Consider the following 25,368-nt stretch of genomic DNA (forward strand, 5'->3'; position numbering starts at 1 on the left):
TATTCAAGGAGCCTGCTGTGGGGAAGGCAAGCCGGAGGAGCTGCAGTGATGGGAGATCAGATGGGGCCTGGGGCATGCCCTCAGGGACCCTGCAAGCTCTCGGGGGAGATGGTACTCTAATGCAAAAGAGAATCTGAAAAGGGCAGAGGAGAGGCTCAGGTAAGCTTTTAGGGAGCTTCATCATCATCATCATCATCATCATCATCACGGTAGTAACAACAACAGCCAACATCTCTTGAGAATGGGAACTGTGCTCATCACTTTGCAAGCAGCATCTCAGATAATCCTTTTCAGAATCCTTTGAGGTGGGCGCTTCCGTTAATCCCATAATTCCAGTGGAGGAAATGAAACTGTTAGGAGATTAAACAATTTATCCAAGGTTGTACAATCATGAGTGGCTGGACCAGGATCTGAATGCCAGCTGCCAGAGTGCAGACCCTCACGGAGCCATTCAGCTGTAATGGCTCAGGTGATGTGCAGAGGTGGTGAGTAGTGGGTCGCACGCAGAAGAGCAGGTGTGTAAAGGCACAGACATGGGAGAGCAGGGACCCTGTGGGCCCACTGAATAGGAGCTTGTTTGGTATATCTGAGTGGTGAAGGGGGTGGAGGGAGGCAGGGATTGATTGTGGACAGCTTCAGGTTAATTAATTATTACTTAATTCAATGGACAGTTACGAAGTACCTGCCTTGAGCCAAGCACGGTGCCAGAGAGTGGAGGTGCAAGGCTGAATAAGCTGTGGTTTCTAGTCTGGTGGGGGACCCAGACATGAATCAGAGTTGGATGATTCAGTATCACAGGAAAGCCCTTGAAGAACAGCAAGACTCAAGTAGGGAACCAAAGGAATAGCAGGTGTTCCCCAGTTTCTTTCTGTGACTTTAGAAAAAATCTACCCAAGACCTATCCTTTGCCCTGGTCTCTTTTTGCTCTGGCCATGATATGTCCAGAAGATTTATTTTCGTAGAACATTACTGATATAGTGTTGACTTGGTAACAGGGTTTCCTATTGTGGAATAGGATGCTTCTAAGGAAGGCAGAAATAAAGTCAATTTGCTGGGAGAAGGGAAGGAAAAAAGACAAAGCTGGCTTGTGATAGACAGTTTAATTTCTAGACTCTTTTGAGAAGTCTTCGGCAGCTCTCTCTTCGTGACGGGCTGTAATTGTTTACCCACAGCAGGCCCTTTTCCAGGTGTCTGCATGTCTGAGTCGTCTTCATAATCACTCTGCGGCATACTTTTCTGTCAAATGCCGGAAATTAAGGCACCTTGGGCCCACTGTTTGGTCTGATGTGAATGAGGCCCAGGGACAGGCTCTTGTCTGGCTAACATTCTCACATCCAGTGCCCTGGTTTGGGTCCCCTTCGGTTGTGAAAAGTTCTGGGCACACCCATGCCCTTCCCGTCACACACACTGCTCCCCACTTTGTCCATTCCCAGGAGCATGCCAGCAGCACAGTGCCATGTGTCAGCGCCCGGGGGTGGCCCACTTTCTGAGTGTCCCAATGTCTGGGAAGTGATGGCACTCCCTGTGTTGGTTTCATTGGTGGATGCACAAGGCAGGGCCCTTGTCAGAGACGTTGGTCATGTAGGGCGTGGGCAATGTCCCTGGGAGAAATAGGCTCTTCCTTGTCCCCAACCTCCTCCCTGCCCTCAAAGGTGCCTGCTGCTGAGACCTAAGGGCACAGATGAGCTGAGCTGAAAACGCTTTATTCCCATGTGTCTGGGCACAGGATCCAGGTACACCTTTACTGGTTTGGATTGTGGGAGATCAACATTTGGCCACCCTGAAATATATCTCTTTACCTTGATTGTTTTCTCTGATGGACATTTGACCTCCCCCACTAACTGCCTAAAGAATTTGACATAGAAGATCTGTTCCAGGAAGGAGTTACTATCTGATGGCTGTAATATAAGGTAAAATAGATGTTACAATAGGAAAGGCACCAACAAGCCGATCTTATCAAAAATTCTGTCTCTCTGGCCACATTCTCTAGATGGCCCTGCAGGGAGTTGCCAGACAAACATTTACATTTATAAGGGAAACCTCCATTTGTAACGGTATCTCCCTCTCTGTATTGGGAAGAGGGGGGATGACCTCATTTCTAGAAACTTATCAATGTGGAAGGTGAGGCCTTAAATCTGCATAATAACCTTACTCTTGTTTACTGTGCTTTAGTGGTAATCTCCTGTAACTGACTCCCCCCACCCCCAACATCCTCCTTTGTCTTTAGCTGAAGATAGTATTATTTTTTTTGTTTGTTTGTTTTTGTTTTTGTTTATTGCAGTAACATTGGTTTATAACATTGTATAAATTTCAGGTGTACATCATTATACTTCTATTTCTGCATAGATTACATCATGTTCACCACCCAAATACTAATTACAACCAATCACCACACACATGTGCCGAATTATCCCTTTCGCCCTCCTCTCTCCCCCCTTCCCCTCTGGTAACCACCAATCCAATCTCTGTCTCTATGTGTTTGTTATTGTTGTTATTATCTACTACTTAATGAAGGAAATCATACGGTATTTGACCTTCTCCCTCTGACTTATTTCACTTTGCATAATACCCTCAATGTCCATCCATGTTGTCACAAATGGCTGGATTTCACAACCTAAGTGTCCATTAAGGGATGAATGGATAAAGACGATGTGGTATATATACACAATGGAATACTACTCAGCCATAAGAAACGATGAAGATGGTATTTAAGACGAGAATTTCTGCTATTGTGTTGAGAAACTCAGTGTCTCTGGTTTCTCCCATGTATACATGTTATTAAATTTGGTATTATTTTCTCCTGCTAACCTGTCTTGTTAATTATTTCGCCAGCCATAAGAACCTTAAGGGAAAGGGCAGAGGGGGATTCTCCCTCTTCCCCCACAGGGTTATGTGTTAGCAGTTTTCCCTGGAAATGATGGAGTGGTAACCAACAACCAGCATTTGCTGATGTGAACTCTCTGCTAGGCTCTGGGTGGGGGGCAGTCAGCCCAGGCTCCAGAGGGGACTGCCTTGGGTCACCTCCTGGCTGTGCCTCCTCCTGCTGTGTGAATTGGGCAAGTCATCCACCCTCTCGGTGCCTCTGTTCCTTATCTGCAAATGGGGGCTTTAACAACACACCCCACCCCCTCCCAGGGTGTGAAGAGTATTAAATGGGGGTGATGGACTTACCACACTTTGCTTAATGTGAGGTGCACAAGAAGCATTCAATAACTATTGATGAATTTATATCCTAGTGACAATACTTTGCTACATATATTATTATTATACCCATTTTATAGGTGAGGAAACTGAGGCTCAAAGGTGAAGAGGTTAAGGGACTTCTCAAGGTCACAGAGGTGATAAATGTCAGAGCTGGGCTTGAACCTGGCTCTCCTTAATCTGAGCCTGTTCCACACATTTTCCCCTAAGAGCTCTGGCTTCCCACCCTGTGGAACAGCATCACGCAAAACCAGCCACCTATCAGATCCTGCTTAATGGTTTATATATATTATCTTGATTTGTGGGTGCTGTGTTGTACAACGAATTAGTAGTTTACAAAACATTCTTTAAAACATGATCTATCTCAGACTCAGTTTCCCCATCTGTAAGATGAGGCTGTTGGGCCAACGTGATCCCTGCGATTCAGGACTCTACCCAGGCAGCATGGCACCCAGGTTGAGTGTCCCAGTCCCACTAGCTGTGTGCCCTTGTGCGTTCACTTGTCTTTCTGAGCTCTGCTGTTGTTATCTGTCCAGGGAGGATAATGTTTCCATGTAATAATGTTCACAGAGGAGTTAGAGGATTAGACAAATGTGCGGAAAGCTCCTGACACACAATAGGTGCTTAATCCATGACAGCTGCCACGAACATTCTGTGACTTATCCAGGTCCCTGGAAATGAGCCTCCTTACTTCCTCCTCCAACTCCAGAGAAAAGGTGTTCACCGTGTTTTATTAAAGCTTCTAACTTTCTGCGAAGAGAACTGCTGTATCACTGGGGTTAAAAGCGCAGACCTTGATTTAAACGGCCTGGGTGCATATCCCCACTTTACCACTTATTAGCTCTGTGACTTTCAGCAGGTTGCTTAACCTCTCTGTGCCTTAGTTTCCTGTCTATTAAGTAAGGAGCCTACTCGATAGGGTTGCTGTGAGGATTGAATGAGTTAATTTGCATGAAGTGCCTAGTACAGACCATGGTCCTTAGGAAGTTCTCAGAATATGTTGGCTTTTCCTATCTAACCTACCTATGTGCATTCAGCAGCCCTGTACTCAGGACTAGGGAGGAAAACTCAAGCACAGAGAGGGTGCGGTATGTTCCCGCATCATGCAGCAGTGATTGGCTGGAATTCATTGTTCTGGTCTCTCTCGGGCTCCATTTAATAAGCACTAACCCTTCACTGTTTATAATGGGCTCATACCCAGGATTTTCCAATTTGTTTTTTAAGCCATGGAAACATTAACCTAAGTGAAAACAACACTAAGGGAAATTTTGCCCCTTTTTGTCCTCCGTCTCCACAGCTGTTTGGAGGTAGAAGTGACCACTCCCCACCTCATGTCTCTGTGTCTGTCTCCATCTCCCTCACGGGCTCGGGCTGCAGGACAGCGGCTTCTGAAGCTTCGGTCGGAACGCGGAAGGGGTGTAGGTCTGGTTTGCTGAGTGGAAGTGGGGCGCTTCATCTCTCTTCACTCCTCTTACTGGGTTCAGAGATGCTTTTGCCCAGGAGGAAGTTGTTTTCCTAATGTGTTGGCTTCTGGGGTTCATCTCTCAATTCCAACTTTCAGTTGAAAAATATTTGTAAAAAAGGGGGCAGATGACAAATGTAAATAGGTCTCTATCTGTCCTGATTTGAGGACTGTGCTGCCCGTGGATGTGGCGGATACGTTTCCGGGAAAAAGAAATGAGCCTGGAGCCCAGATGCCGTTAGGCTGAGAGGAGGAGAGAAAGACCGCCACACAGCCACCCGCAGACGTTTCTGTTGCAGCCCCTGGGCGGGTGCTGTGGCTCTTTGTCTCACAGCTGCTTTCCTTCCCTTACCTGTGAAGCTCATGAGGTGGGGAGCCCTGGCCCCTCGTGGGTGGGTGCTCAGCATTGGCCCAGGGAGAAGTTGGCCACTGGTTCTCGAGAACAGACATCTACCTAGGAAAGTCGTAAAACGGGTTAAATTAACAGTCTGGTTGGACAATTCAGGGCGGGCATCTAATTAGGAGCAGGAGAGCTGAGGAGGGAGCAGAGCTAAGAGAGACCCCCTTGGCCATCAGGCCACGAGCCTGGAGCCCCTGGGCAGCTCTCAGGCCTTCTCCAGCTCCCACTCCTGGGCTTGGAGCTGTGGTCTTCTGTGTGGTGTTTCCATCTCTTTCCATTGCGCATTCCTTCTCCGAATCTCCTGTAGGCAGCCTTTGGAGCCCGCGGGGAGAAAGTCTTCCCAACTCATATTTTTTCTGGGGTTGTATTTCTGTCTAACCTTAGAGTGTGTCATCTGGGATTGTCTTGGAAGGTTTTCTTCAGTTCTATGTTGTTCCCATATTTCAGGTTTGACTGTCAGTGGGGTCATTGCAGCTCTGTTCGCTGTTCAGTGAGTTGCCTTATTGTATTGGGAGTGTGTGGCCTGGTATGGTGCCTAAAATGAGAGGAAACAGGGAGCTTAGGATTCTTCAACTTGACTGTGACTTTGGACTTAAGGAAGCAAGGGCTTCAGTCATCACTCTTTAAACACTGAATGTGTGAGTCAAAACTCTGATGCAGTGTTTCTCAGTCATGAGCATCAGTATCATTTGAGATGCTTGTTACAAAATGCAGATTCCTAGACCTGTCCTGTAAGTGTATTTGAGGAACTCAGCATTGTAACAAGCCCTGCAGTCAATCAGGTGTGAGAGCCACCCAGGCACTTTGGGAAACTTTCAGACTTACTGGAACTATTAATTCATGAGTGAGCATGTCTCTTTGAGTTGCCCCTGGGGAAATTCTCTGCTCCTCTGCTTAAGTTCTGAATCTTCTGTCATAGCTGTGCCACATTCTTCTGAACACCTTCCATGGTGATAAGACTTGTTTGTTTAGCCAAGTCATTCAGGGCCATGGTTGATAATGAGGCTTATCAAGCTTACTACCATTTGTAGTCAGAAAGAAACCACCAGTAAGGAAAGGGTTTTTCTCATGTCTCATGAACTATCTCTGAAGACGGTTCCCAAAGAGGAGTCCCTGAGATGTTCTGACCTCTTGCAGTCTGGTTGTAGCAAGTGTGTAGGGCATCTTCAGATATTTTGAAAGATTGTGTTCGTTTGGATGAATTTTGATGTTATAAAAGTATCTTCTAGCCATGCCTTAGTCCTATTAGGAAGCTCCTTTCCAAAAAGTCACATCACATTAGAACACAGGTGGAGATTTCCAAAAACGTGCATGCTATTCGTTGATAGTTGTCACACCCCACCCCCTCACTACCGTCTGTGAGGTCAGTTGTGGATTTGTGAGATATTTGGTCCCTTCTGATATTGTTATCCTGAGACGTTATAATCATAAGGAAGTAACATAAATACCTTTTTCCTGGTTGTTGGAATGTTGAAAACAACTTACTAATTGTAAAATGCTGCATCAAGACTATAAAACGCTGCACAAAGACTAGATACGGGAGGCAGAAAACCTGCTCTCCAAAGCCTGGCCTTGTCGCTCACCAGCTGTGTGTCCTTAGGCACATGATTTAGTCCCCGAGCCTGGTGAAGATAGTCACAGAGTCACCATGAAGATTTAAGCGACTCCGGTACCTAGTGGTACCTAAGCATAGTTCCTGCTTCATCGAGGGTTTTGTAATGAGTGCTGCTTGCATCTAGGTCCCACCAGCTTGATTCATTAATCACTTATTGCACATCTGTGTGCTTTGGGTGGGGGAGGAAAGGGGATGGAGGAAGGGAACAGGAGAGACTTCATGTAGAAGGATTAGCCTCCTCTTTGCAGAGGAAATGAATATTTAGCAAAAGGACACCCAAAGAGAATGAATTGATTGGCTGTGATCAAGTCCCTCGTGCTCCCATGTTGCCAGAGAGCTGGGCATGGGAGGCCAAGTGTTCCTCCACCCTTCTGCAGGGGGGAACATGACGGGGGTTACTGGCAAAGATGAGTCATCATAATTGTAGACTATTCTTTTCTGTTTAAAAAGCCACCACTTTCAACGTGGCTCCCAGCAATTACAAATCAATTATAACCCACACTCAGACCTCCAATTTTTCAAGTCTGAGGAGTCTATAAGTATAGAGATAAATCCTCCTTTGTTTGAGGTCAAGAGTTCAGTAAGATCATTCAACTAGTGAGTCTAAATGAAGCTAACTGGAACTAATGATCAGTCAGCCCTCTGATAGCAAACTGCTATCCTCATAAGGGATTATTTGTTATTTCTTCCAGGCAATTTCTTTCCTCACACCCCTGGCTGTTATTTGTGTGGTGAAAATTATCCGGCGAACAGACAAGACTGAAATTAAGGAAGCCTTCTTAGGTAGAGTATTCACAGTTCTTGCTTTAGGGGATGGGGCTGAACTTAATTAGATCACTAGATTTTAAAAATCTCAGTTGCACCCAACTGATTTTTCTCTTGGTCAAATTAAGCTTGGGAGAAATAAGAAACTTTAAGCCCTAAGATGCATCAATGCATAGATAGGCGCCTTATCTTCAGTGGTAGCCCATTGTCGCTGTCCTTTGTGCTGAATGTGAACATCTGTGCTGTAGCCACAGGAGAGATCTGTGCTGCTCAGGCTCAGAGGCAGAGTAGCTCCTGGCGGTAAGGCAACACAAATCTGAAACTTTGTCACCGCTAACTGTCCGGACCCACACTGGTGGCTAATAGGCCCACATTACAGGCAATTCAGAAATCAATCACAGACTCCTTGTCCAATCATCATTGGCTAGAGGCAAAAATCGGCAAAAGCCTGTGTAAAATAAAATGGAAATTGGAAGCAAGCTCCATAACTCACCTGCTGTTTGGGGACATTTTTGCAGTTAAGCAATTGTTATCGTGTCAAGAGTGCTAGAATCTTTGCCATTGATTATAACGCCATTGTTATCAATTCCTCCCAAGCTAAGCCATCTGCATGTGATATGAGTTTGACATTTTTGAAATAAACCTATTTTTCTGATATGCTCATTAATCAAATGGCTGAGTAAATGACGGCGTTAAGAGGTAGCCAAAGCTATTTGGCTTGTTTAGCAACCAAAATAAACTACCCAGGAGGCAGGTTTTCAGCCTTTTGATTATTAGGAAAACTGAATCAGGCTTATTTTTTGACATTGCACATAAAAGTTACCTAAACCTTCACACAAACTGTATTGTTGGTGTGTGGTATGGACTTACCATTCAGTTAAGCAGTAAATCTGGAAATACGAGATTCCTCACTAAAGAGCATGTTTGTTAATTATTGGGGTGTGAGGAAATGAGAATGTAGCACAGTATGATCCTCCTTTTTATTGGTGAGGGAGTGAGGCTGAGGGCGAAAGCTAGGGTGGGCAGAGTAGTAAAAAGGCTTTCTGCTTTGAAGCAGGACGGGAAACATTTCTTACCTAACGAGGCTTTCGTTAGGCTCTGTCTAGTTGGAAAGAACAGAATCCCTTTCCAGTTAGCTCAGATAAATTAGAGGTTTAGTTAGAGGCTTATAACAAGCAATCGCACTGGCATCCAAGGTAGGGGAAAAGGAGAGAGGAGGCTCCTGGGGGCTGGAATAGGGAGGCGGGCCACCAGGGTGGAGAACCCCTCTCAGCTCATGGCTGCTCCTCTCTCTAGTGTGCCTTCCCTCATTTCCTCACACTCCCTGCCTCACTCTCCTGTCGTTTCTGCTGCCCTCTGCCTTTGGGCTTGCGTGGTGTGTGTTCCTGCTCCATACCTGTATGACCGTTCAGCTCCAGCGCCACCACCAAGTTGCCCTGCATCTCGTGGTCCAGACTTCCCAGACAGAGACTCTGGCTCAGCTCATTTCTCAAGCCTGGACACAAAAGTCATGAGTCTCTGCTCAGCCTGTAGATGCCCTCCCTGAAGTCAGGTGTGTACCCCAGGCTGCTCATCTGTGGTTTGGGGGGTGTGGCAGTCACATGGTCTAAGGCTCCTCAGCTGAGACTGTGGAAAGGACAGTTTTTCCAAGAAGGGCATAGGTGCCCTCCACGCATGGCTCAAGCAGCCAGGGCAGTGTTTGCACAGTTATCACTGTGGTCCCCAAAATGTCCTGTTGGGCACCCTCTCAATTGACGTGGAAATCTCTTTGCCTCACTTTTTATTCTAGTTGCTCCCCTGGCATGGAGTCCCAAGATATGTGACTGTGATAAGAACTGTCTTTTATGGTTATGGTTATAATTTACTGCCGGCTTTTGGAGTCGGGCTGTTGTTATGGCAGTAAGTAGCTCATAGTTACTTTCTCTAGACCTTTTCATTCTCAGCTAAATCTCCCTTAGGGTGACATTTCAAAATTGTACACCATGCCCTGCCTCCTATACGTTGACAGAGAAGGCGGAGTTACTGGATGTTCTGTTGCCTAAATAAATGAGAGCCTGCCCTGTAAAAATGATGAAGAGCCTCCTGTTGTACAAAGTTTTTTTTTTTTTTTTTTAAATCGCTGCTTTTAGGAAGCCTTGGAAGTAGGGATGAGGGAGTAATCTTGAAAAACCAAGGACAGAAAACCAGGTGTCTCTGGTTTCCAATGGTGTCTGGAATTCAGGACTTTCTCAGTGAGAGTGGCTTAGTGCTTGGGTCCCTTCTTTACTCAGGCATCTTCAGCAGACCTGGACCCCAAGATCTTCCCTTGTCTGCATGTCCATATCAGCTACCTTTGTGCATCTGCTGTTGGACGAGAGGGGTGAGGCTTGGCACACGCAGTGTCAGGCTTTCAGAGATTTAGGCTGCAGAACAGCCAGGTCTGTACAATAGAGAACCCTGTTAGGGGAGTGCTGCAATGCTGAATCCCAACAAAGTAACAACAAAAGCCCTCTAATCCCATGGGATGTTTATGAGCAGTAGTGTCCTCACTACAGGCCACTTGCAGGCCGGGTCACAAGACACATTGCTTTGAATTTCTCTATCAGACGCAGTCTGTTCTGTCTTTCTGACTCTTTTCGCAAACCCGCAGTGCTGTGGATGCTGTAAACACAGCCCTTATGAACGAGACCCCCTGAGTTATTGTTAATCACCAAACACTCCTGATTGGCCATTCATTTCCTGCTCAGCCAGCCTCTCATGCATCTGATCTCAGCCCAGTCTTCTCTTTGGTATCAGTGAGAGGCCCCCATATTAGTCCCCTGGGGTTGTGCTATTCAGATGAAAATAATAATTGGTTCCGTTTACTTCCAGAATGCTGAGATGACTTCCACCATAAATATTGTCACTCCAGATCCCCACTATTTTCTGTCCCCTTCAGGCTTTTGGATCAGAGAGTGAAGTTGCCAGCTGTTGGTGGTTACATCACATCCACACTTTTTCTAGCTCAGCCACTTGAAGCTTTTCAAAGAACTGCTCTGTGCTGCAGTAAGCCCAGCCGGTGCAGAGGTTGGGGACCTGTAGGGTGTTCTGGGTCGATGTAGCAGTCTGTGAAGTCCCCAAGGGCACTGGGAGATCAGCTAGTGATGCTCGTTCCCAGAGACCTCCTTTCTGCTAAGGCCATGCTAGGACCAGAATAAGAAGGAGCCCAGCCCATTTGGGAAAACACAGCAGTGAGCCCGCTGGACCAGCCCTAACAGGAAAAGACCCCAGTCATTTCAGGGTGATCCCACAGCCTGTTAATTGCCATGGCTTCGGTGGAGAATACAGCAGTGAAGACAGCCCAGGAAATTTCCCCTCCCCTCTGCAAAGGAGACCTCTAAGCAATGCTCTGAGCTTGCAAGAGAGAAGGGAAGCCAGCATTTTAGGAAGGAAGGGTCTGTGCATGCAAAATGTAATCAGAGGATCTCTCTGAGTTCCCTCACGCTCAGTTCCCATCTATACATCCCAGCTGCATGCTTGGTGTTTCAGTGGCCGTGCCATGCTGCTGACTCATGCTCTGCCTCCACCCCGGTGGCCCATCCCTCCTTTGCTCCACACTCAGATATGGCCAGTCGTTCCCCATCTCACACTTAGGCGATTAGTTTCCCTTTCACAGAGGTGTTCATTTGAACTGGTCCCTCCCATTCTCTCTGCTTCCCACGACTTGGTAAAAGCAGGTGGGTTTCGTCTCCATCTCTAGTCTGAGCCCTTGGTGACCATGTTAGCCGTTCCATGGTACTTTCCGCTTGTAGAGCAACACATCTGTCTCCCTTGATGAGCATGAATTGCTCTAGGCAGCTCCTTCCTGAAAATGTCCCTCCACTGCTGTTTTCTTACATAAATCTCAGCTGGTATCGAACAGTTAATATTTGCGGAAGGGAAATGGTATCTCACATGCTTTATTATTCAGCAAAGCAATGGATTGGGGTATCAATAGGTTTTTATTGCTTGTACAAAACGTTTGACCTCCCATCACATTGACTTGCCTTTTGTGCAGTCTTGATAAACAGGGGAGAGGGGTGTGAGGTCCTTGCAGGGAAAGCTCTGTGACTCATGTCACCTGCATCCTCTGGACGATCTGTACTTCATCTCGCAAAGTCCTTCCAAACCACTTGGAGAAAGTCCCCATGCTATATATTTTAAAATAATGTATTCCACTAGTTCCTACTGTTTTGGTGGCAAAAAGCATCACCTAGACAAACCGTCTCAAAACCCAGTGAGGTGCTGGGACTCTTCACCTTCTCAGGAACGATGATTTGTTTGATAACAGATGGACAGCTGTCAGTGGGTGATGGGTCAACGAGGAGACAATTTCCAAGTGGAATATTCTGCTCCACACTAGGACTCCAGCAGCTGCTCTGATTAGAATTATATCTGAGAAGTTTGCCAGAAAGAAATTAAAAAGTTATGTTTTTTGCTACAAATAAAAGAAATTCTACATGCTGTGGTATTAAATCTGTTCATATCAGGCCAGAACATGATAGATGGGCTCCTCTGTGATACTGAAAATTTCAGTCAAGGAGGAGAGATAAATTTTATGTCATAGAGGCTTGGAATTTTATGAGTCACTCCCCAAAGTCCTATCCTAATTATATTTTACCCTAGCCACCCAAACGTCCCTCTGTTTTTTAAAGTATTGATTCATATTTCTATGGTCATAAATAAAATAGTGTTATGATGTAACAGTAATGATGATGATGATTTTAATTTGAGAGCCAGCTGGTTATTTTCTCTCTTGGTTTTGTTTTGTAGCGGTGTCCTTGGCTCTGGCTTTGAATGGAGTCTGCACAAACACTATTAAATTAATAGTGGGCAGGTAAGTTCCAAAAAGAAATGAGTGGTGACTTAGACACTCAAGGTCATCTATGTGGGAACCTTAGCCACAGGCCACTGGATGGGACAGATTTGAGCTCTTCTGGTTTTCCCTTAAATTGTTGTCTTTTTGAGATTTCTGTCCTCAGCACATATCTCTCCTCTCCTTTAAACTACAAATCACTATTTCAGAAAGCAGATCAATAGTAAAGAAATATCCACTGACCATACTTTCCTGTGGGTCAAAGCCCACTGCTGGCATTTCTCGTTCCATCCACTGCTATCCCAGGGCCTCCCCAGACACCTGCTCACTTGTCGTTTTTGGCCTCCAAAAAATAAATAAGGTTACTTATTTATTATACTCTTCAGGATAAGAAGTATGAATTGGCAATTGAGTTTTGGCTTATGGCGCATTTCTCTCACCACCCCCTGGGAAATAATTTCTGTTCTCCATTTATCTTGCTTTCTCCCCCGACTGCTCTGGAAATGAGCTAGTCTCTATAAAGATGAACAGTCAAAAGACCTGAGTTTGAGACCTGACTTTGGCCCTGACTAGCTGTTGGCCTTGGACAGGTTAGCGCCCCTCTCAGAACCTCAGCATTTCCTGATTGTCTGCTGGGGCGGGGTGCTGGTCGGGCACCGAGCGGGCAGAGGATGGTTACAATTCAGGCGGTACAAGAACTGGTGCTGCAGGGTTTGTCCAACTTCCTGTGCTTAGAGCTGCTGTGGGGCCCTGATAAAATGCTGATTCTCAGGCCTTGTCCATGCTGAGGTTCTGGTTCAGTAGGGGAATAGCCACACTTGGAGAAACATTAGGCGAGTTGGAGAGGGAAGCACACCACCAGTTCTGATAGATTATTCATATTGATTATTGATATGTTAGAGATATTGATAGATTGTTATTGGGCCTAGATCCCAAACCTGGGAGGACCACTGAGTCAGTGTGTGTGAACTGTGACCGATACGTGCAGGAAAGGGGCCCTGTGTTTACAGCATTAGCAAAGCTTTGCTCATGGCAGAGATTCAGCAAATATTAGTTGAATTAACGTGAAATGATCGACCGTCACACATCTGAGAATCCTCACTTAAGTGAGGCGGAAAAGCATGGGGTGAAGTGTGTTGGTGCAAGAATCCAATTCCTGGGCCTCAGAGCTTGTCTTTGCCACTGAGTGGTTGTGTGTGACCTTGGGTAGGAGTGTCGTCTTTCTAAGCCTTCGTTTTCGCATCTGTAAAATAAGGAAGTTCCAAGCTGACATAAATGTTAGCTGTGATTGTGGCAGGAGGCTCGACTTCTGGGCCACCTTCCACCCCGCTTCCCTGGAGAGGTCTCTCTCCCACGACCCGGATCAGAGAAGCCAGCCTGGGAGACCGTGTGTTCTGTATCACGGGGTTGAGTTTTCAGACTTGAGTGAGGTTAAGTGTGACCTGCTATTTGAGAAGGGCCATTGGCCATCCAAATTCGAGATACAGGGACTTGAGGAGCCTGGAGTCTTGGATCCCGGGAGCAGCCTCTGAATGGTGGAGCCATAGATAGAGGCAGGAACTACCTTTCACTCCACTGGCGCCATGTTTAGGTGCCTCCTATACGTCATGTCATGTAACCCCCAGGACTTAACCTTTGGGTGGGTATTGAGCTGCCCCTTCTACAGATTTGGAAACTGAGGGTGGGGGAGGCTACGTGACCTTCCTAAGGTCATAAAAATAGTAAGTGGCAGAGTGGGAGTTCCAATTCAGATCTTGCTGAAAGCCTGAGCCTTTCCCAAGACCACCGTGTCTAGAGCGCTGCATGGGGAGGTCCGGTGTTAACGGTAGAAGAAGGAGCTGGGGGCAGCAGGGACTGGTGGGGGTCAGCTTGGGGTTCGTTTGTGATGGCAGCATTTTATATTGAAAATGTCCATGGTGTCTTTTGTAGACCTCGCCCCGATTTCTTTTACCGCTGCTTTCCAGATGGAGTGATGAACTCGGAAATGCACTGCACAGGTGACCCTGATCTGGTGTCCGAGGGCCGCAAAAGCTTCCCCAGCATCCATTCCTCCTGTAAGTTCAGTGGTGGGGACACTCTTTAATTCCCTGGTCATGTTTCCTGATCACTTTCTTTGTGCGTTTAGGCGGAGAGAAAAGTGTTGGTGTATGAGTGTTGAGCACAATTCATTTTCTTCACTGTGGGGTGGTTGACTTAGAAACAAGATATTCGACAGGAAGTAATAAGCCTGCAGATGAGACTCTGGAGTTTATAAAACATTGTGTGTGTTGCTTTTCTGAGCTCAGCAGAGTGTAACATGTGACACTTTACCCTCCGGCTGTATGATTTCGGAACTTGACAGCACAAGGGAATTTATCATGTTCCCTGAGACCTTCTGCTTTTCAGCTCAGTGTTCTCTCTAGTTTATTCCTTCAGTGAAGATATTGTGTGCGTGTGTGTGTGTATACCAATATGTAGCATATATGTATATATATACATACACACACACACCCAATATATAGTCTGATTGCAGATATGTGGGCTGGGACTGGCCTTAAAGCAAAGACTAAACAAAATGAATCAGGTGCAGTATATGTAGTGGAAAGAACACAGGTCTTTGAAGTGTGACAAATCCTGGCTCTGACAGGTGTTAGCTCTGTGACTTAATCTCTGTGCCTCAGCTCCTGCCGTGTGAAATGGGATGATGATGCTCCATGGTTGGTTGGATGAGGGTTGCGATAAGTGATGGTGATCATTGACTTTCCTGGAACATCCGCCATGTCAAAATGTTTAGGTGCATTATCTTATTTAATCCACTCAATATATGTAAAGTACTTAGTATACTGCCTTAAATAAACAGTAGTTACCCATATTATTGTTTATTACCAGAGCTGAGGTTTCCAGAGTATCCTGGCTCATGTCTTCCTTCATTTCATCAATGTGTATCAAATGACTTAGGTGCCAGGCACTGTGACAGCTGTTGGGAGTCCACAGGCAGTGGCAGAATGTATATTTGGGTGAGTGATTCTAGGATAATTGGAGAAGAACTCGGGCCCCAGGTGACTGCTTGGGAGAGGACAGGCTGTTCTCATGATCCGAAGTCCTTGATTCCCCACAGGCCTAGCATTATTTACCCTTGGCAAGCCTGGTACCTTAGTCTTTTCTGTTTTTTCCCTAAATACCTGAGACACACCCAGATAGTGGCTGGATCAAGGAATAACTGGAGGCCCTTTCCTGCGGAGTGGTTGCTGGACATTTTGTTCAGAGTCATTGGAGACTAGGACCTGTCAACAACATATTGGGGTGCCAGGCACTGTAAGTGAATCGCTGTCAACCTGCATAACAGCCCTGCCAGGCCAAGTTGTCCCCATTTTATACACAGGGACAGTGAGGCTTAGACTCATTAACTCATTCAAGGACGCTTAGCTGACCTTCTTGCCAGCCTCTAACATGATAGTGTCTTGGGGCTTTTGGTGATTAAATACAATGAAGTATTTACAGTCCACTTCCATTTAAATAAATAACTCATTTTCTCCTCTAGTCTGTTGGAAACTATAGTGGGTTGAACAGTGGCCCCCTGAAAGATGTGTTCCAGTCTTAGTCCAGGGAACCTGTGAATGTGACCTTACTTGGAAAAAGGTCTTTGCAGATATATTCAGTTAAGGATCTCAAGATGAGGTCATCCTGGATTTACAGTGGGCCTAAATCCAATGGCAGATGTCTTTATAAGAGAAGGGCAGAGGAATATTTAAGACACAGGGGAGAACGCCACGTGAAGATGGAGGCAGAGATTGGAGTGATGCAGCTATAAGCCAAGAAGCACCTGGAGCCACCAGAAGCTGGAAGAGGCGAGGAAGGATCCTCCCATAGAGCCTTCAGAGGGAGCATAGCCCTGCTGACACCTTGATTGTGGACTTCAGGCCTCCAGAACTGTGAGAGAATAAATTTCTTTTGTTTTCAGCAACCGGCTTTGTGGTAATTTGTTATGGCAGCCCTAGGAACCAGATACAGAGACGTAGATCGAACATGTCCTGGTTAGTGGAAAAGATTTGGCTTTAGAGTCGTGGGGGAGATCGAGAGAAAGCACGTTGCTGCATGTGCTTCTTTAAAATGCCCTCTGAGGTTAATGTGGCAGGAGGCACAGCGATGCATTAAGATATGGGCTCAAGGTTCTTCTAGGCTTCAGTCATTCCTGTTGGTTAAGGCAGAACATCCATTTGGAATCACTTCCTCTCCGGGTTTGTTTTTCCTCTCTGAAGTCACGTTTTAAGCGAGAGTCTGTTTTGGAGAGTTGTAGGTGCCGGCTGTATTACTTACAGTCTCCTTATTGTCAGGGACTCCTGTGCTGGCATTAGAGGTACCTGGAAGAGTATTCACCTGGGTTGGCTCTCATCTGCTCTCCGTCTCCACCCTTGTAGGGTCCCGCAAGTTCTCTATTGTTTTAGGGCATGTTCCTTCCTCCCAAAGACTGGTGCCGAGCTTTAAGGGGCTTCAAAAATTGAAAGCAGTAAGAAGTGAAACCCTATGGGAAACCCTTAATCCTGGCTTTTGAATGGTTGGCTGAGGACACCAGCGCCAGTTGGTGTCTACTGTTAGATTTGAGCTTGGGAAGGAAATAGGTCTCGTGTGACTAGCTCAAGCTGGAAGACTGCCTGACCACAGAGATGAGAGGCCAGGCCCCAGGAAAATGTTTATTTTAGATGCGCACCCTCCCCATCAAATGCTTTTTCTGACAGGCCTGCCCGCCCGCTGCCTTGTCAAATGCACGGCTGATGTCCCGTCTGTGCTAGCAAGCTTCTTGACAGAGGCTGTTACTATGTTTTGCTTAAGATGCTACTTAAAATGTCACATATTTTCACTACTTGGCAGACACAGGATCCTGCTCAGCCTCTAGGCTTCGATGGTTGTGTTTTCATTTGCTCTCTTTCTCTTTCTTATGACCAGTCAGTGATTGCTTTGCTGCCATATCCACTTAGAAAAACCGTCAGTGCTGTTTTCTGGATTTCTTATGTAGCAAATAGGAAGCCTTGTGCTTGCTGTGTCTCTCGGCTCCTCAGAGGAGGTGGTGAACCTCAGAGGGGTGACCTCAGTGGACTCTCATTGTGATACACACACTCTTTCTCCCTTTAATAAAATCGATTTTGTAGGCTGTACTTGAATGAGTAGCCAGCCCTCGTGGTCTAGTGGTTAAGATTCAGCGCTCTCACTGCTGTGCCCAGGTTCATTTCCCGATCAAGGAAACACACCACGCGTTTGTTGGTTGTCGTACTGTGGTGCCTGTGTGTTGCTGTGATGCTGAAAGCTATGCCACCAGTATTTCATTTACCAGCAGGGTCACCCATGGTGGACAGGTTTAAGCAGAGCTTCCAGACTAAGATAGAGTAGGAAGAAGGACCTGGCCACCCAATTCTGAAAAAATTAGTCACGAAAACCCTATGAATAGCAGCGGAGCATTGTCTGATATAGTGCCAGAAGGTGAGACGAGGGTGCAAAAAGACGGGGCAGTGTTCCGCTCTGCTGTATACGGAGTTGCTAGGAGTCAGAATTGACTCCACAGCACTAACAACAACAGCTTGAGTGAGTGGACACAGGCGTTCTGGACCAAGGGATCTTCTAAGACCAATTCCCCATGCTAGGTGAACATGGGTTTGCTTCTGCTCTGTTTACGGTTAATTGGTGCCTGGAAGGTAGTCGATGTCCACATGTCATCCTGCAGAACAGTTGGTTTGCTTTGAACTTAAGAACAAACATTGATTTCTTTTGGAAACAAAGTTCTTGTTCTTAATTTACCGTAAGCAGTCAAACAGCACTTCCCTGAAGTGCTCATGTGGCAAACTGTCGCAAACAGCAGGTCCCCCTGGCAGCCATCTGCGGGACTCGCTCTGTAAGGCAGCCTCAGCCACTCTTGATTGGAAAAACAGAGATCACAGTTTCTAAGAGTGAGTGATTTCCTTCAGAGTTACCAGAAGCTTGCGATTTAAAGTGGAGAAAGGCAGTGTAGCTTAAAGCAGGGATATTCTGAAAAGGGAATTGTCTTTCATCACATAATCTTGGCTTTTGATTGGGTATTGATTCAACTTCCAGAAAGAGGGTAGATTTCAGAAATAAAAATAGAAAAAACAAATTATTAATGCCAAGTCAAGCTATTAAGAAGCTTCTTTCCAGTAAAAATGGTGTGGATGAATAAGGCAATACTGTTGTCCAGGGGTCGGCAAATAACAGCATGTGGGCCAAATCCAGTGGCTGTCTGTTTTTGTAAATAAAGTTTTATTGGAGCACAGAGATGCTCATTCATTTCCGTATTGTCTATGGAGGCTTTCCCTCTATAACCGCAGAGGTGAATAGTCGCAAAAGAGACCTGGCTCACAAAACTGAAAACATGTTGCCTATGCTCCAAACAAATAGTATTAAAAAGCGTTACTATAGGGGTTGGAGTGGGGGAGGGATGAATAGGCCAAGCATAGATTTTTAGGACAGTGAAACTATTCTGTATGATACTATAATGATGGATACAGGTTGTTATACGTGTGTCCAAACCCATGGAATATATACCACCTATGGGTCAGTGACCCCTAATGTAAACTCTGGACTTTGGGTGATTATGATGTGTCAGTGTAGCCTCAACAATTGTAAGAAATGTTGGAAGGTGCTGATGATGAAGGAGACTATGCAGGTGTGGGGGCAGGAGGTATATGAGAAATCTCTGTACCTTCTTGATTTTGCTGTGAACCTAAAACTGCTCTAAAAATCTAGAGTCTAAACAAAAAGCATTACTGAAACAAGACCAGTGCGCTTGAACTGTGCACACAGATATTTCGTTTTTAAACAACTCCATTACAGTATAAAAAGAGGGCGTTTATAGGATAATCAGTGTTTGTGGGATACGTTTTTTACATGATGGACAATATTTAAGAGCTATTTATCTGGCTGCTGCTGATTTAACAGACTCGTCTTGGGCACTCGCTGTTTCATAGGTACTGGCCTAGCACTTGGGGAGGGTACAGGATGATCAGACACAGCCTGTGTCCTCTTTGGGGCAAGGACAAATGCCGGGTGCTTTAACATAGCGCTCTGGGCCTGGGGAGCTGAGAATTCCAGTCGGGACAGGGGAAGCCCCTTCGAGGAAAGCACTTTCTCCTATCATTTCCCAGGAGAGTGCATACCAGCTACACGTTTTGAGATATTTGTGTTTGAAGTGTCTTCATTCTGTGCTGTAGCTGGGTGTAGAATTCTAGATTGAAAACCATTTCTGTGAAGGATTCTAGTTTCCAGGGTGCTCTAGAGAAGCCTGATGGCATTCCCTTCCTTTGTTTCGTTTTTCTCTCTCTGGAACCTCTGAGGATCCTTTCTCTATCTCTGGCATCTGAAGTTTCCCAGTGACGCACCTCGCTGGGATTCATTTTCTGTATTTATTGTTCTGGTCACTCCTTGGGTCCTTATATTCTGGAACTTCGTGCACCTCCCTCTGTATTCCCTGTTTCTTTTCGCTGGACCGTGTATCAGGCAGGTGTTGACTATCCTGGATTGATCTTTGTATTTCCCATTGTTTCTCTCTTTGTCTTTTTTGTTCATCTCTCTGGAAGATTTGAAAAATTTTATTTACTGGCCCTTTTATTGAATTTTATTATTATTTTTTATTAATCTTTTATATTTTTAATTTCTAAGGGCTTTTTCCAGAACTCTGATTTAAAAAAAAAACATCACATCCTGTTCTTTTTTCCATGGGTGCACAATACCTCTTTCCTCTCTGTTTGCAGGTTTCGTCTGCTTCCTGCCTTCTCTTTAGTTGCGTGTTTTTTGTATCTACCCTTCCTTAAATATCTGGTGATCTTCAGCTATGTGTTTTATTTAGGGTGGAAGCACTAAAGCGCAATAACTGGGCTTCACTGGAGGGTGACTGGGGAGTGAGCTGGGTTTTCACTGGTTGACTCTGAGTGTGAGCATCTGGCCTTCACTTTGAGCTGTTCCATTCCCCAGAGGAGGCTCCCAGCTCTTGCCCTGTGTAGTGAGCCTGGCATTCCGGGAGCCCTGCAGAAGGGGCTTGGGTTCTCACAGGTCACTTTGCAGACTTTCCCTTAATCTCCCTGTTTTCAGTCTGATTGTTCGGCCCTGTTCTCTACTTGCCTGCTTTTCCCAAGCCCAGAGCCTCAGATGGTTAAACCTTCAATCTTCTTCACGAGTCAGGGAGATGGCAGTTTCCTGGTTTGCAGGATGGGGTGGAGACCTGGGGAGTTTAACTGCTCTTTACACAGACTTTCCACCTGCTTCCCTGTTTCCAGCCCACGTCTCAGCCCTGCCTTCCGCAGTGCCTGGTGCCTCCAGTTCAGAGCTCTGCAGGGCCCCGCGTGGTACATGGGCAGCTGCCTGCCAGCACCGCCCTCTGCAGGCATGGAGACTTGCCTTTCCTTGGCTCTGTGAGTCAGTATCCACTCTGCTTTGCATCTTCATACATTGCGGTGTGGAGTTGAGGTGCTTCTAGTTCCATTTAAGATAGAATATGTGTTCCTGTTTGTGTTAGGGTTCCCAGAGAAACAGAACCAATAAGGTGTATAAATAGAGGGAGATGAGGGGAGAGAGGGAGAGGGCAAGGAATATTTATTTTAAGGAATTGGCTCACGTGATTGTGGGGGCAGGCAAGTCTGCAATTTGTAAGGCAGGCCAGCAGGCTAGAAACTCAGGCAGGATTTCTATGTTGGGTAGAACTCCCTATTTGGGGGACCTCCATCTTTGCTCTTAAGGCTTTCAGCTGATTGGATGAGACCCACCCACGTAGCAGAGGGTGAGCTCCTTGAGTTAAAGTCAACTGATTGTAAATGCTCATCACATCTAAAAAATACCTTCACAGCAACATCGAGACTAGTGTTTGACCAAACAGCTGGGCACCATGACCTTGCCGTGTTGACACACAAAATTAGCCATCACATGGTTGTTTCTTCCTTCCACTATCATTTTAAAATCAGAAATACCATCATAATGCTCTAATACCTTCATTGCAGAGGTACCGTATGGTAGAAGGCTCTCGTTCAGCCTCGGTGTTGCTTTGCCGACAGAGTCCTTGAGAGTGGAGTATAGTTGCTGAAGGGTCTTTGCAGGGTGAGTGTCTAAAAGTTTGCTTTTGCTTAATGAATCTAAATGGGTTTTAAATATGGATTAAAAAATTATCACAAGATATTATGTATGCCAACCAGCCAGGCTTAACTCCATCAAGCGTGAATATTAAATCTGGTAAACCAGCTGGTTCTTAGAGTGGTTAGGCAGACTTTTGCATAAAGAAGCAGGAAACAAGAGAGCAGAGGAAATTGCAAGATTTGTTTGTTTTTCATCATTTAATGACATGAAATTGCTATCGAGGGGTTTTGCTGGTAGATGGGAAGCTTGAAAAACACCACCCTCTTCTTCTTCCTTTGAAAATGGTATAAAAAAGTGTCAGGTGCTTAGGTCATTGGTTCAGCTGGGACAAACTGCTGGTCCTTTGTCTGAGGTCAGCTCAATGTGGGTGGTTTCTCTTGTAATTTAGAAATGGAAGTTTCCAGGTTCACTCTCATGACAAAGGACATCATCAAACTTGGCAAGAGCCCCTCATAGCTTTTTTCCTAAATTTGTATTTTCCTACATCTCAAGCTTCTGACAGTTTCAGAGGTTCTGGGAAGCAACTGCACCTGTTTGTCCACATCTTCCTTATCCCAATGAAGAATCCTCTGAACACTGGAAAGGCTTGCTTTGGAGATGCCAAGCCCCTGGAGGGAGTGATTGCTTTAAGCAGAATCAAACCTCTTTGAGGGATGGTGTTTCTCAATGTTTTTTTGTTATCACCTCCTCTTCCTTTTTCTAGACTTTTTTTTTCCTAATTGCTTGTCTCTACCATGAAATTGTAATGCCACAGCTATACTGTATATCTGTTTATATACTGTGGCGCTCTGGAGGGCCACAAACAATTGCAATATTGGAGATTTTCTCGTCTCCCTAGGAACCAATTTTCATCCCCTTGGGGGCAATATTGTCCTGGTTGAGAATGCGTGTTCTAGGGCAGTAGTTCTCAACTGGGCAATTTTTTCCCCTAGGGGACATTTAGCAGTGTCTGGAGACATTTTCGGTTTTCATAACTGGAGGGCAGCGGTGCTACTGGCATTTAGCAGGTAGAGGCCGGGGATGCTGCTAAACATCCTACACTGCACACGGCAGCCCCACAACAAAGAATTATCCAGCCCCAAATCTCAACAACGTCCCGGCTAAGAAACCCTGTCCTAGGGTAAGTAGGAAAATATACAGGGGAAATTGATCACTCCTGTGTTAAATTCATCCACTCTCCAAGTTCCTGGTCTGAATAAATAGAATATTTTTACAAATGGATACTGTTTAATTAATTCAAAATACTCTCCCTGAAAGACTTAGCTCACTATTTTATTTCTGTGAAAAAAAAGATCAGGGTCAGATTAAAGGTTATAGTTAAAGCCTAATGCCTTTTTATTTCTGTCTTTCTTTTTTAACTTTTTCTTATAAAAATTTCAGACATATACAGGAAAACAGAAATCTAATGAATACCCGTAGTATAGCCACACCAATCTAATGAATAATGAATACTCCAGGTACAACATTCTGTCATTCTTGCTTCCTATTTGTCTCTGCCCATATCCTATCATCATTCAATAACGATGATGAATTTTTTATTATTTTATCATTTTAAGGTAAAATTTACATTGAAATACATAAATCATTGCCATTCAGTTCTGACAAATAGACATACTATGTAACTCATATTCCTGTCACAACATAGAATATTTCCATAACCCCAGAAAGTTCCTTTATGTCCATTTCCAGTCAGTTTTCATCCCCTCAAGATAGCCACTGTGTTGGGTTTTTTTTAAACTTTAGTTTAGTTTTGCCTGTTTTAGAACTTCATATAAACAGACTCGTACAGTGTGTTCTTTTGTGTCTGGCAGCTTTTGGTCAGTATAATGTCTTGAAATTCTTCATGTCGTTCTGAGTATCAGTAATTTGTTCTTTTTTATTGCTGAAATGTATTTGATTGTAGTGAATATTCCACAAACTGTTTATCCATTCGCCTTTTGATAAACATTTGGATTGTTTCCAGTTTTTTCAGTTGTCAGTAAAGCTGCTATGAACATCTGTGTGCAATTATTTTAGTGGACTGTGTTGCTTCTTATCTTGGCTAAAAATTATGAGTGGCGTTGCTGGGCTAGATATATGGTTAAAAATTTAGGTATATGTTTAACATTAGAAGAAATTGCCAAATATTTTAACAAAATGCTTGTGTCACTTTCCGTTTCCACTGACAGTGTATGAAAATTCCAAGTAATCCATATCTTCACCAACATTTGGTGTTATCAGTCTTTTTAAGTTTAGTCTTTTTGGTGGGTGTGCAGTGGTAGCTCATTGTAGTTTTAATTTGCATTTCCCTGCTGACTAATGATGTTGTGTACGTTTTCATTTGCATATTGGCTGTTCACATATCTTCCTTGGTGTAGTGTCTGTTCAAGTCCTTTGCCTGTTTTTTTTTTTTGTCTATTTGTGATTAATTGGTGGACTTCCTCATATTCTATTTACAAGCCTTTTGTCAAATAAACGTTTTGTGAATATTTTCTCCCATTGGAGGCTTGCCTATTCATTTTCTTAATGGTGTCTTTTGATGAGCTGTAGTTTTTAATTTTGATTAAATCCAATTTTATCACTTTTTTTCTTTTATGGGTATTGCTTTCTGTGTCCTATTTAAGAAATCTTTTTCCACCTTCCAGTTGCAAAGATATCATCATATGTTTTCTTCAAACACTTTATGGTTTTTGTTTTATATTTAGACTTTTCCCAAATTGACTTTTCTTCATTGTGGGAAGTAGAATTTGAAGTTCACATTTTTCTGTATTGATATCCATGTTGTCAGCACCATTTGTTGAAAAGACTCTCCTTTCACCGTCAAATAGCTTTGATGCCTTTGTAAAAATTAATCAGCTGTATAAGTGTGGGTCTATTTCTGCACTCTGTGTACTGGTCATTAATCTGTGTGCCTATCCTTAGCCAGGACCACACTATATGGATTACCATGGCTCTGTGGTAGTTCTTGAAGTCAGGCAAGTCCTTCATCTGTGTTCTATTTTCTCAAGGTTGTTTGGACAGTTATAGGCCTCTGAGCTGGATCAGGGACAGGGGCAGGTTCTCTGAGTGACACCCATGCCTGAGGACTTGGGCGTTGGAGGAGGGGATGGTCTTCCTGGGGGATGAGATATGCTGACAGCCTACCCCTCCCAGGAAGATACCATTGCCTTTGACTAGGAGCTGGGGGAACTGGGCAAGGCAGCCCCGTGTTCTGCTCTGCACCCACCCGCCTGGAATGGAATTTCCATCATAGTAGGCTGGGAGGCAGGAAGGAGGGAATGGGTCAGCGTTCAGATTCCTTAGACTCTCACTGTTCTTACTGAGTTTCGGTATATTTTCTTGACTAAATGTTTCTTCATTTGCTGTATGCTCTGAGGACTCTTTCCAAAGACTTCAAAAAAATTTTTTAAATAATTTTCCCCAGTTTTGCTTGGGAGTGGGTCCACATAGCTCCTTACATTGCCATTCTGGAAGCGGAATTCCCTTATGTCGGTTTTGATAAGTTGTGTTTTAAAATTAATTTGTACATTTCATCTAGGTTGTTGAATTTATTAGCATAAAGTTGTTTAATATATTCCCATATTGGCTTTTTCATGTCTGTAAGATCAGCAGTGATAGCCCCTCTTCCCTTTCTATTAGAGTAATTTGTATTTTCTCTTCTTTCTTATTGATTAATTTTACTTGGAGTTCATCAATTTTACTAATCTTTTCAAAAAACCAACTTTTGTTTTTGTTCGTTTTCTCTGTTTTTTGTCTCTTTTTTTCTACTTCATTGATTTTGGTTCTTATCTTTATTACTTTCTTGTTTTTAACTTGTGTTTAATTTGCTCAAAATTTTCTAGCTTCTTAAGTTGGAAATTTAAATCATAGTTTTTTAAAGTCTTTTTTCCTTTCTAATATAAACATTTAAAGCTATAAATTTTTCTTAAGCCCTCCTTTAGCTGTACCTCACAAAATTTTGTATATTTTATTTTTATTGTTATTATGTTCTACTTTCCCTTGTGATTTATTATTGTGATTAATTT

General features: G+C 44.5%; 1 protein-coding gene across 1 annotated transcript in view; it reads left to right on the plus strand.

Moving 5' to 3' along the window:
* The window catches only part of PLPP4 (phospholipid phosphatase 4), a 120,775-nt gene that overhangs the window by 47,047 nt on the left and 48,360 nt on the right, over positions 1–25,368 (plus strand). The window contains exons 3-5 of the mRNA XM_058544133.1: positions 7,371–7,461; positions 12,214–12,277; positions 14,186–14,310. Coding sequence (XP_058400116.1) covers positions 7,371–7,461; positions 12,214–12,277; positions 14,186–14,310 — 280 coding nt within the window. The remainder of the gene's footprint in view (positions 1–7,370; positions 7,462–12,213; positions 12,278–14,185; positions 14,311–25,368) is intronic.

Source organism: Diceros bicornis, chromosome 6 (genome assembly GCF_020826845.1).
Source record: "Diceros bicornis minor isolate mBicDic1 chromosome 6, mDicBic1.mat.cur, whole genome shotgun sequence".
Lineage (NCBI taxonomy): Eukaryota > Metazoa > Chordata > Mammalia > Perissodactyla > Rhinocerotidae > Diceros > Diceros bicornis.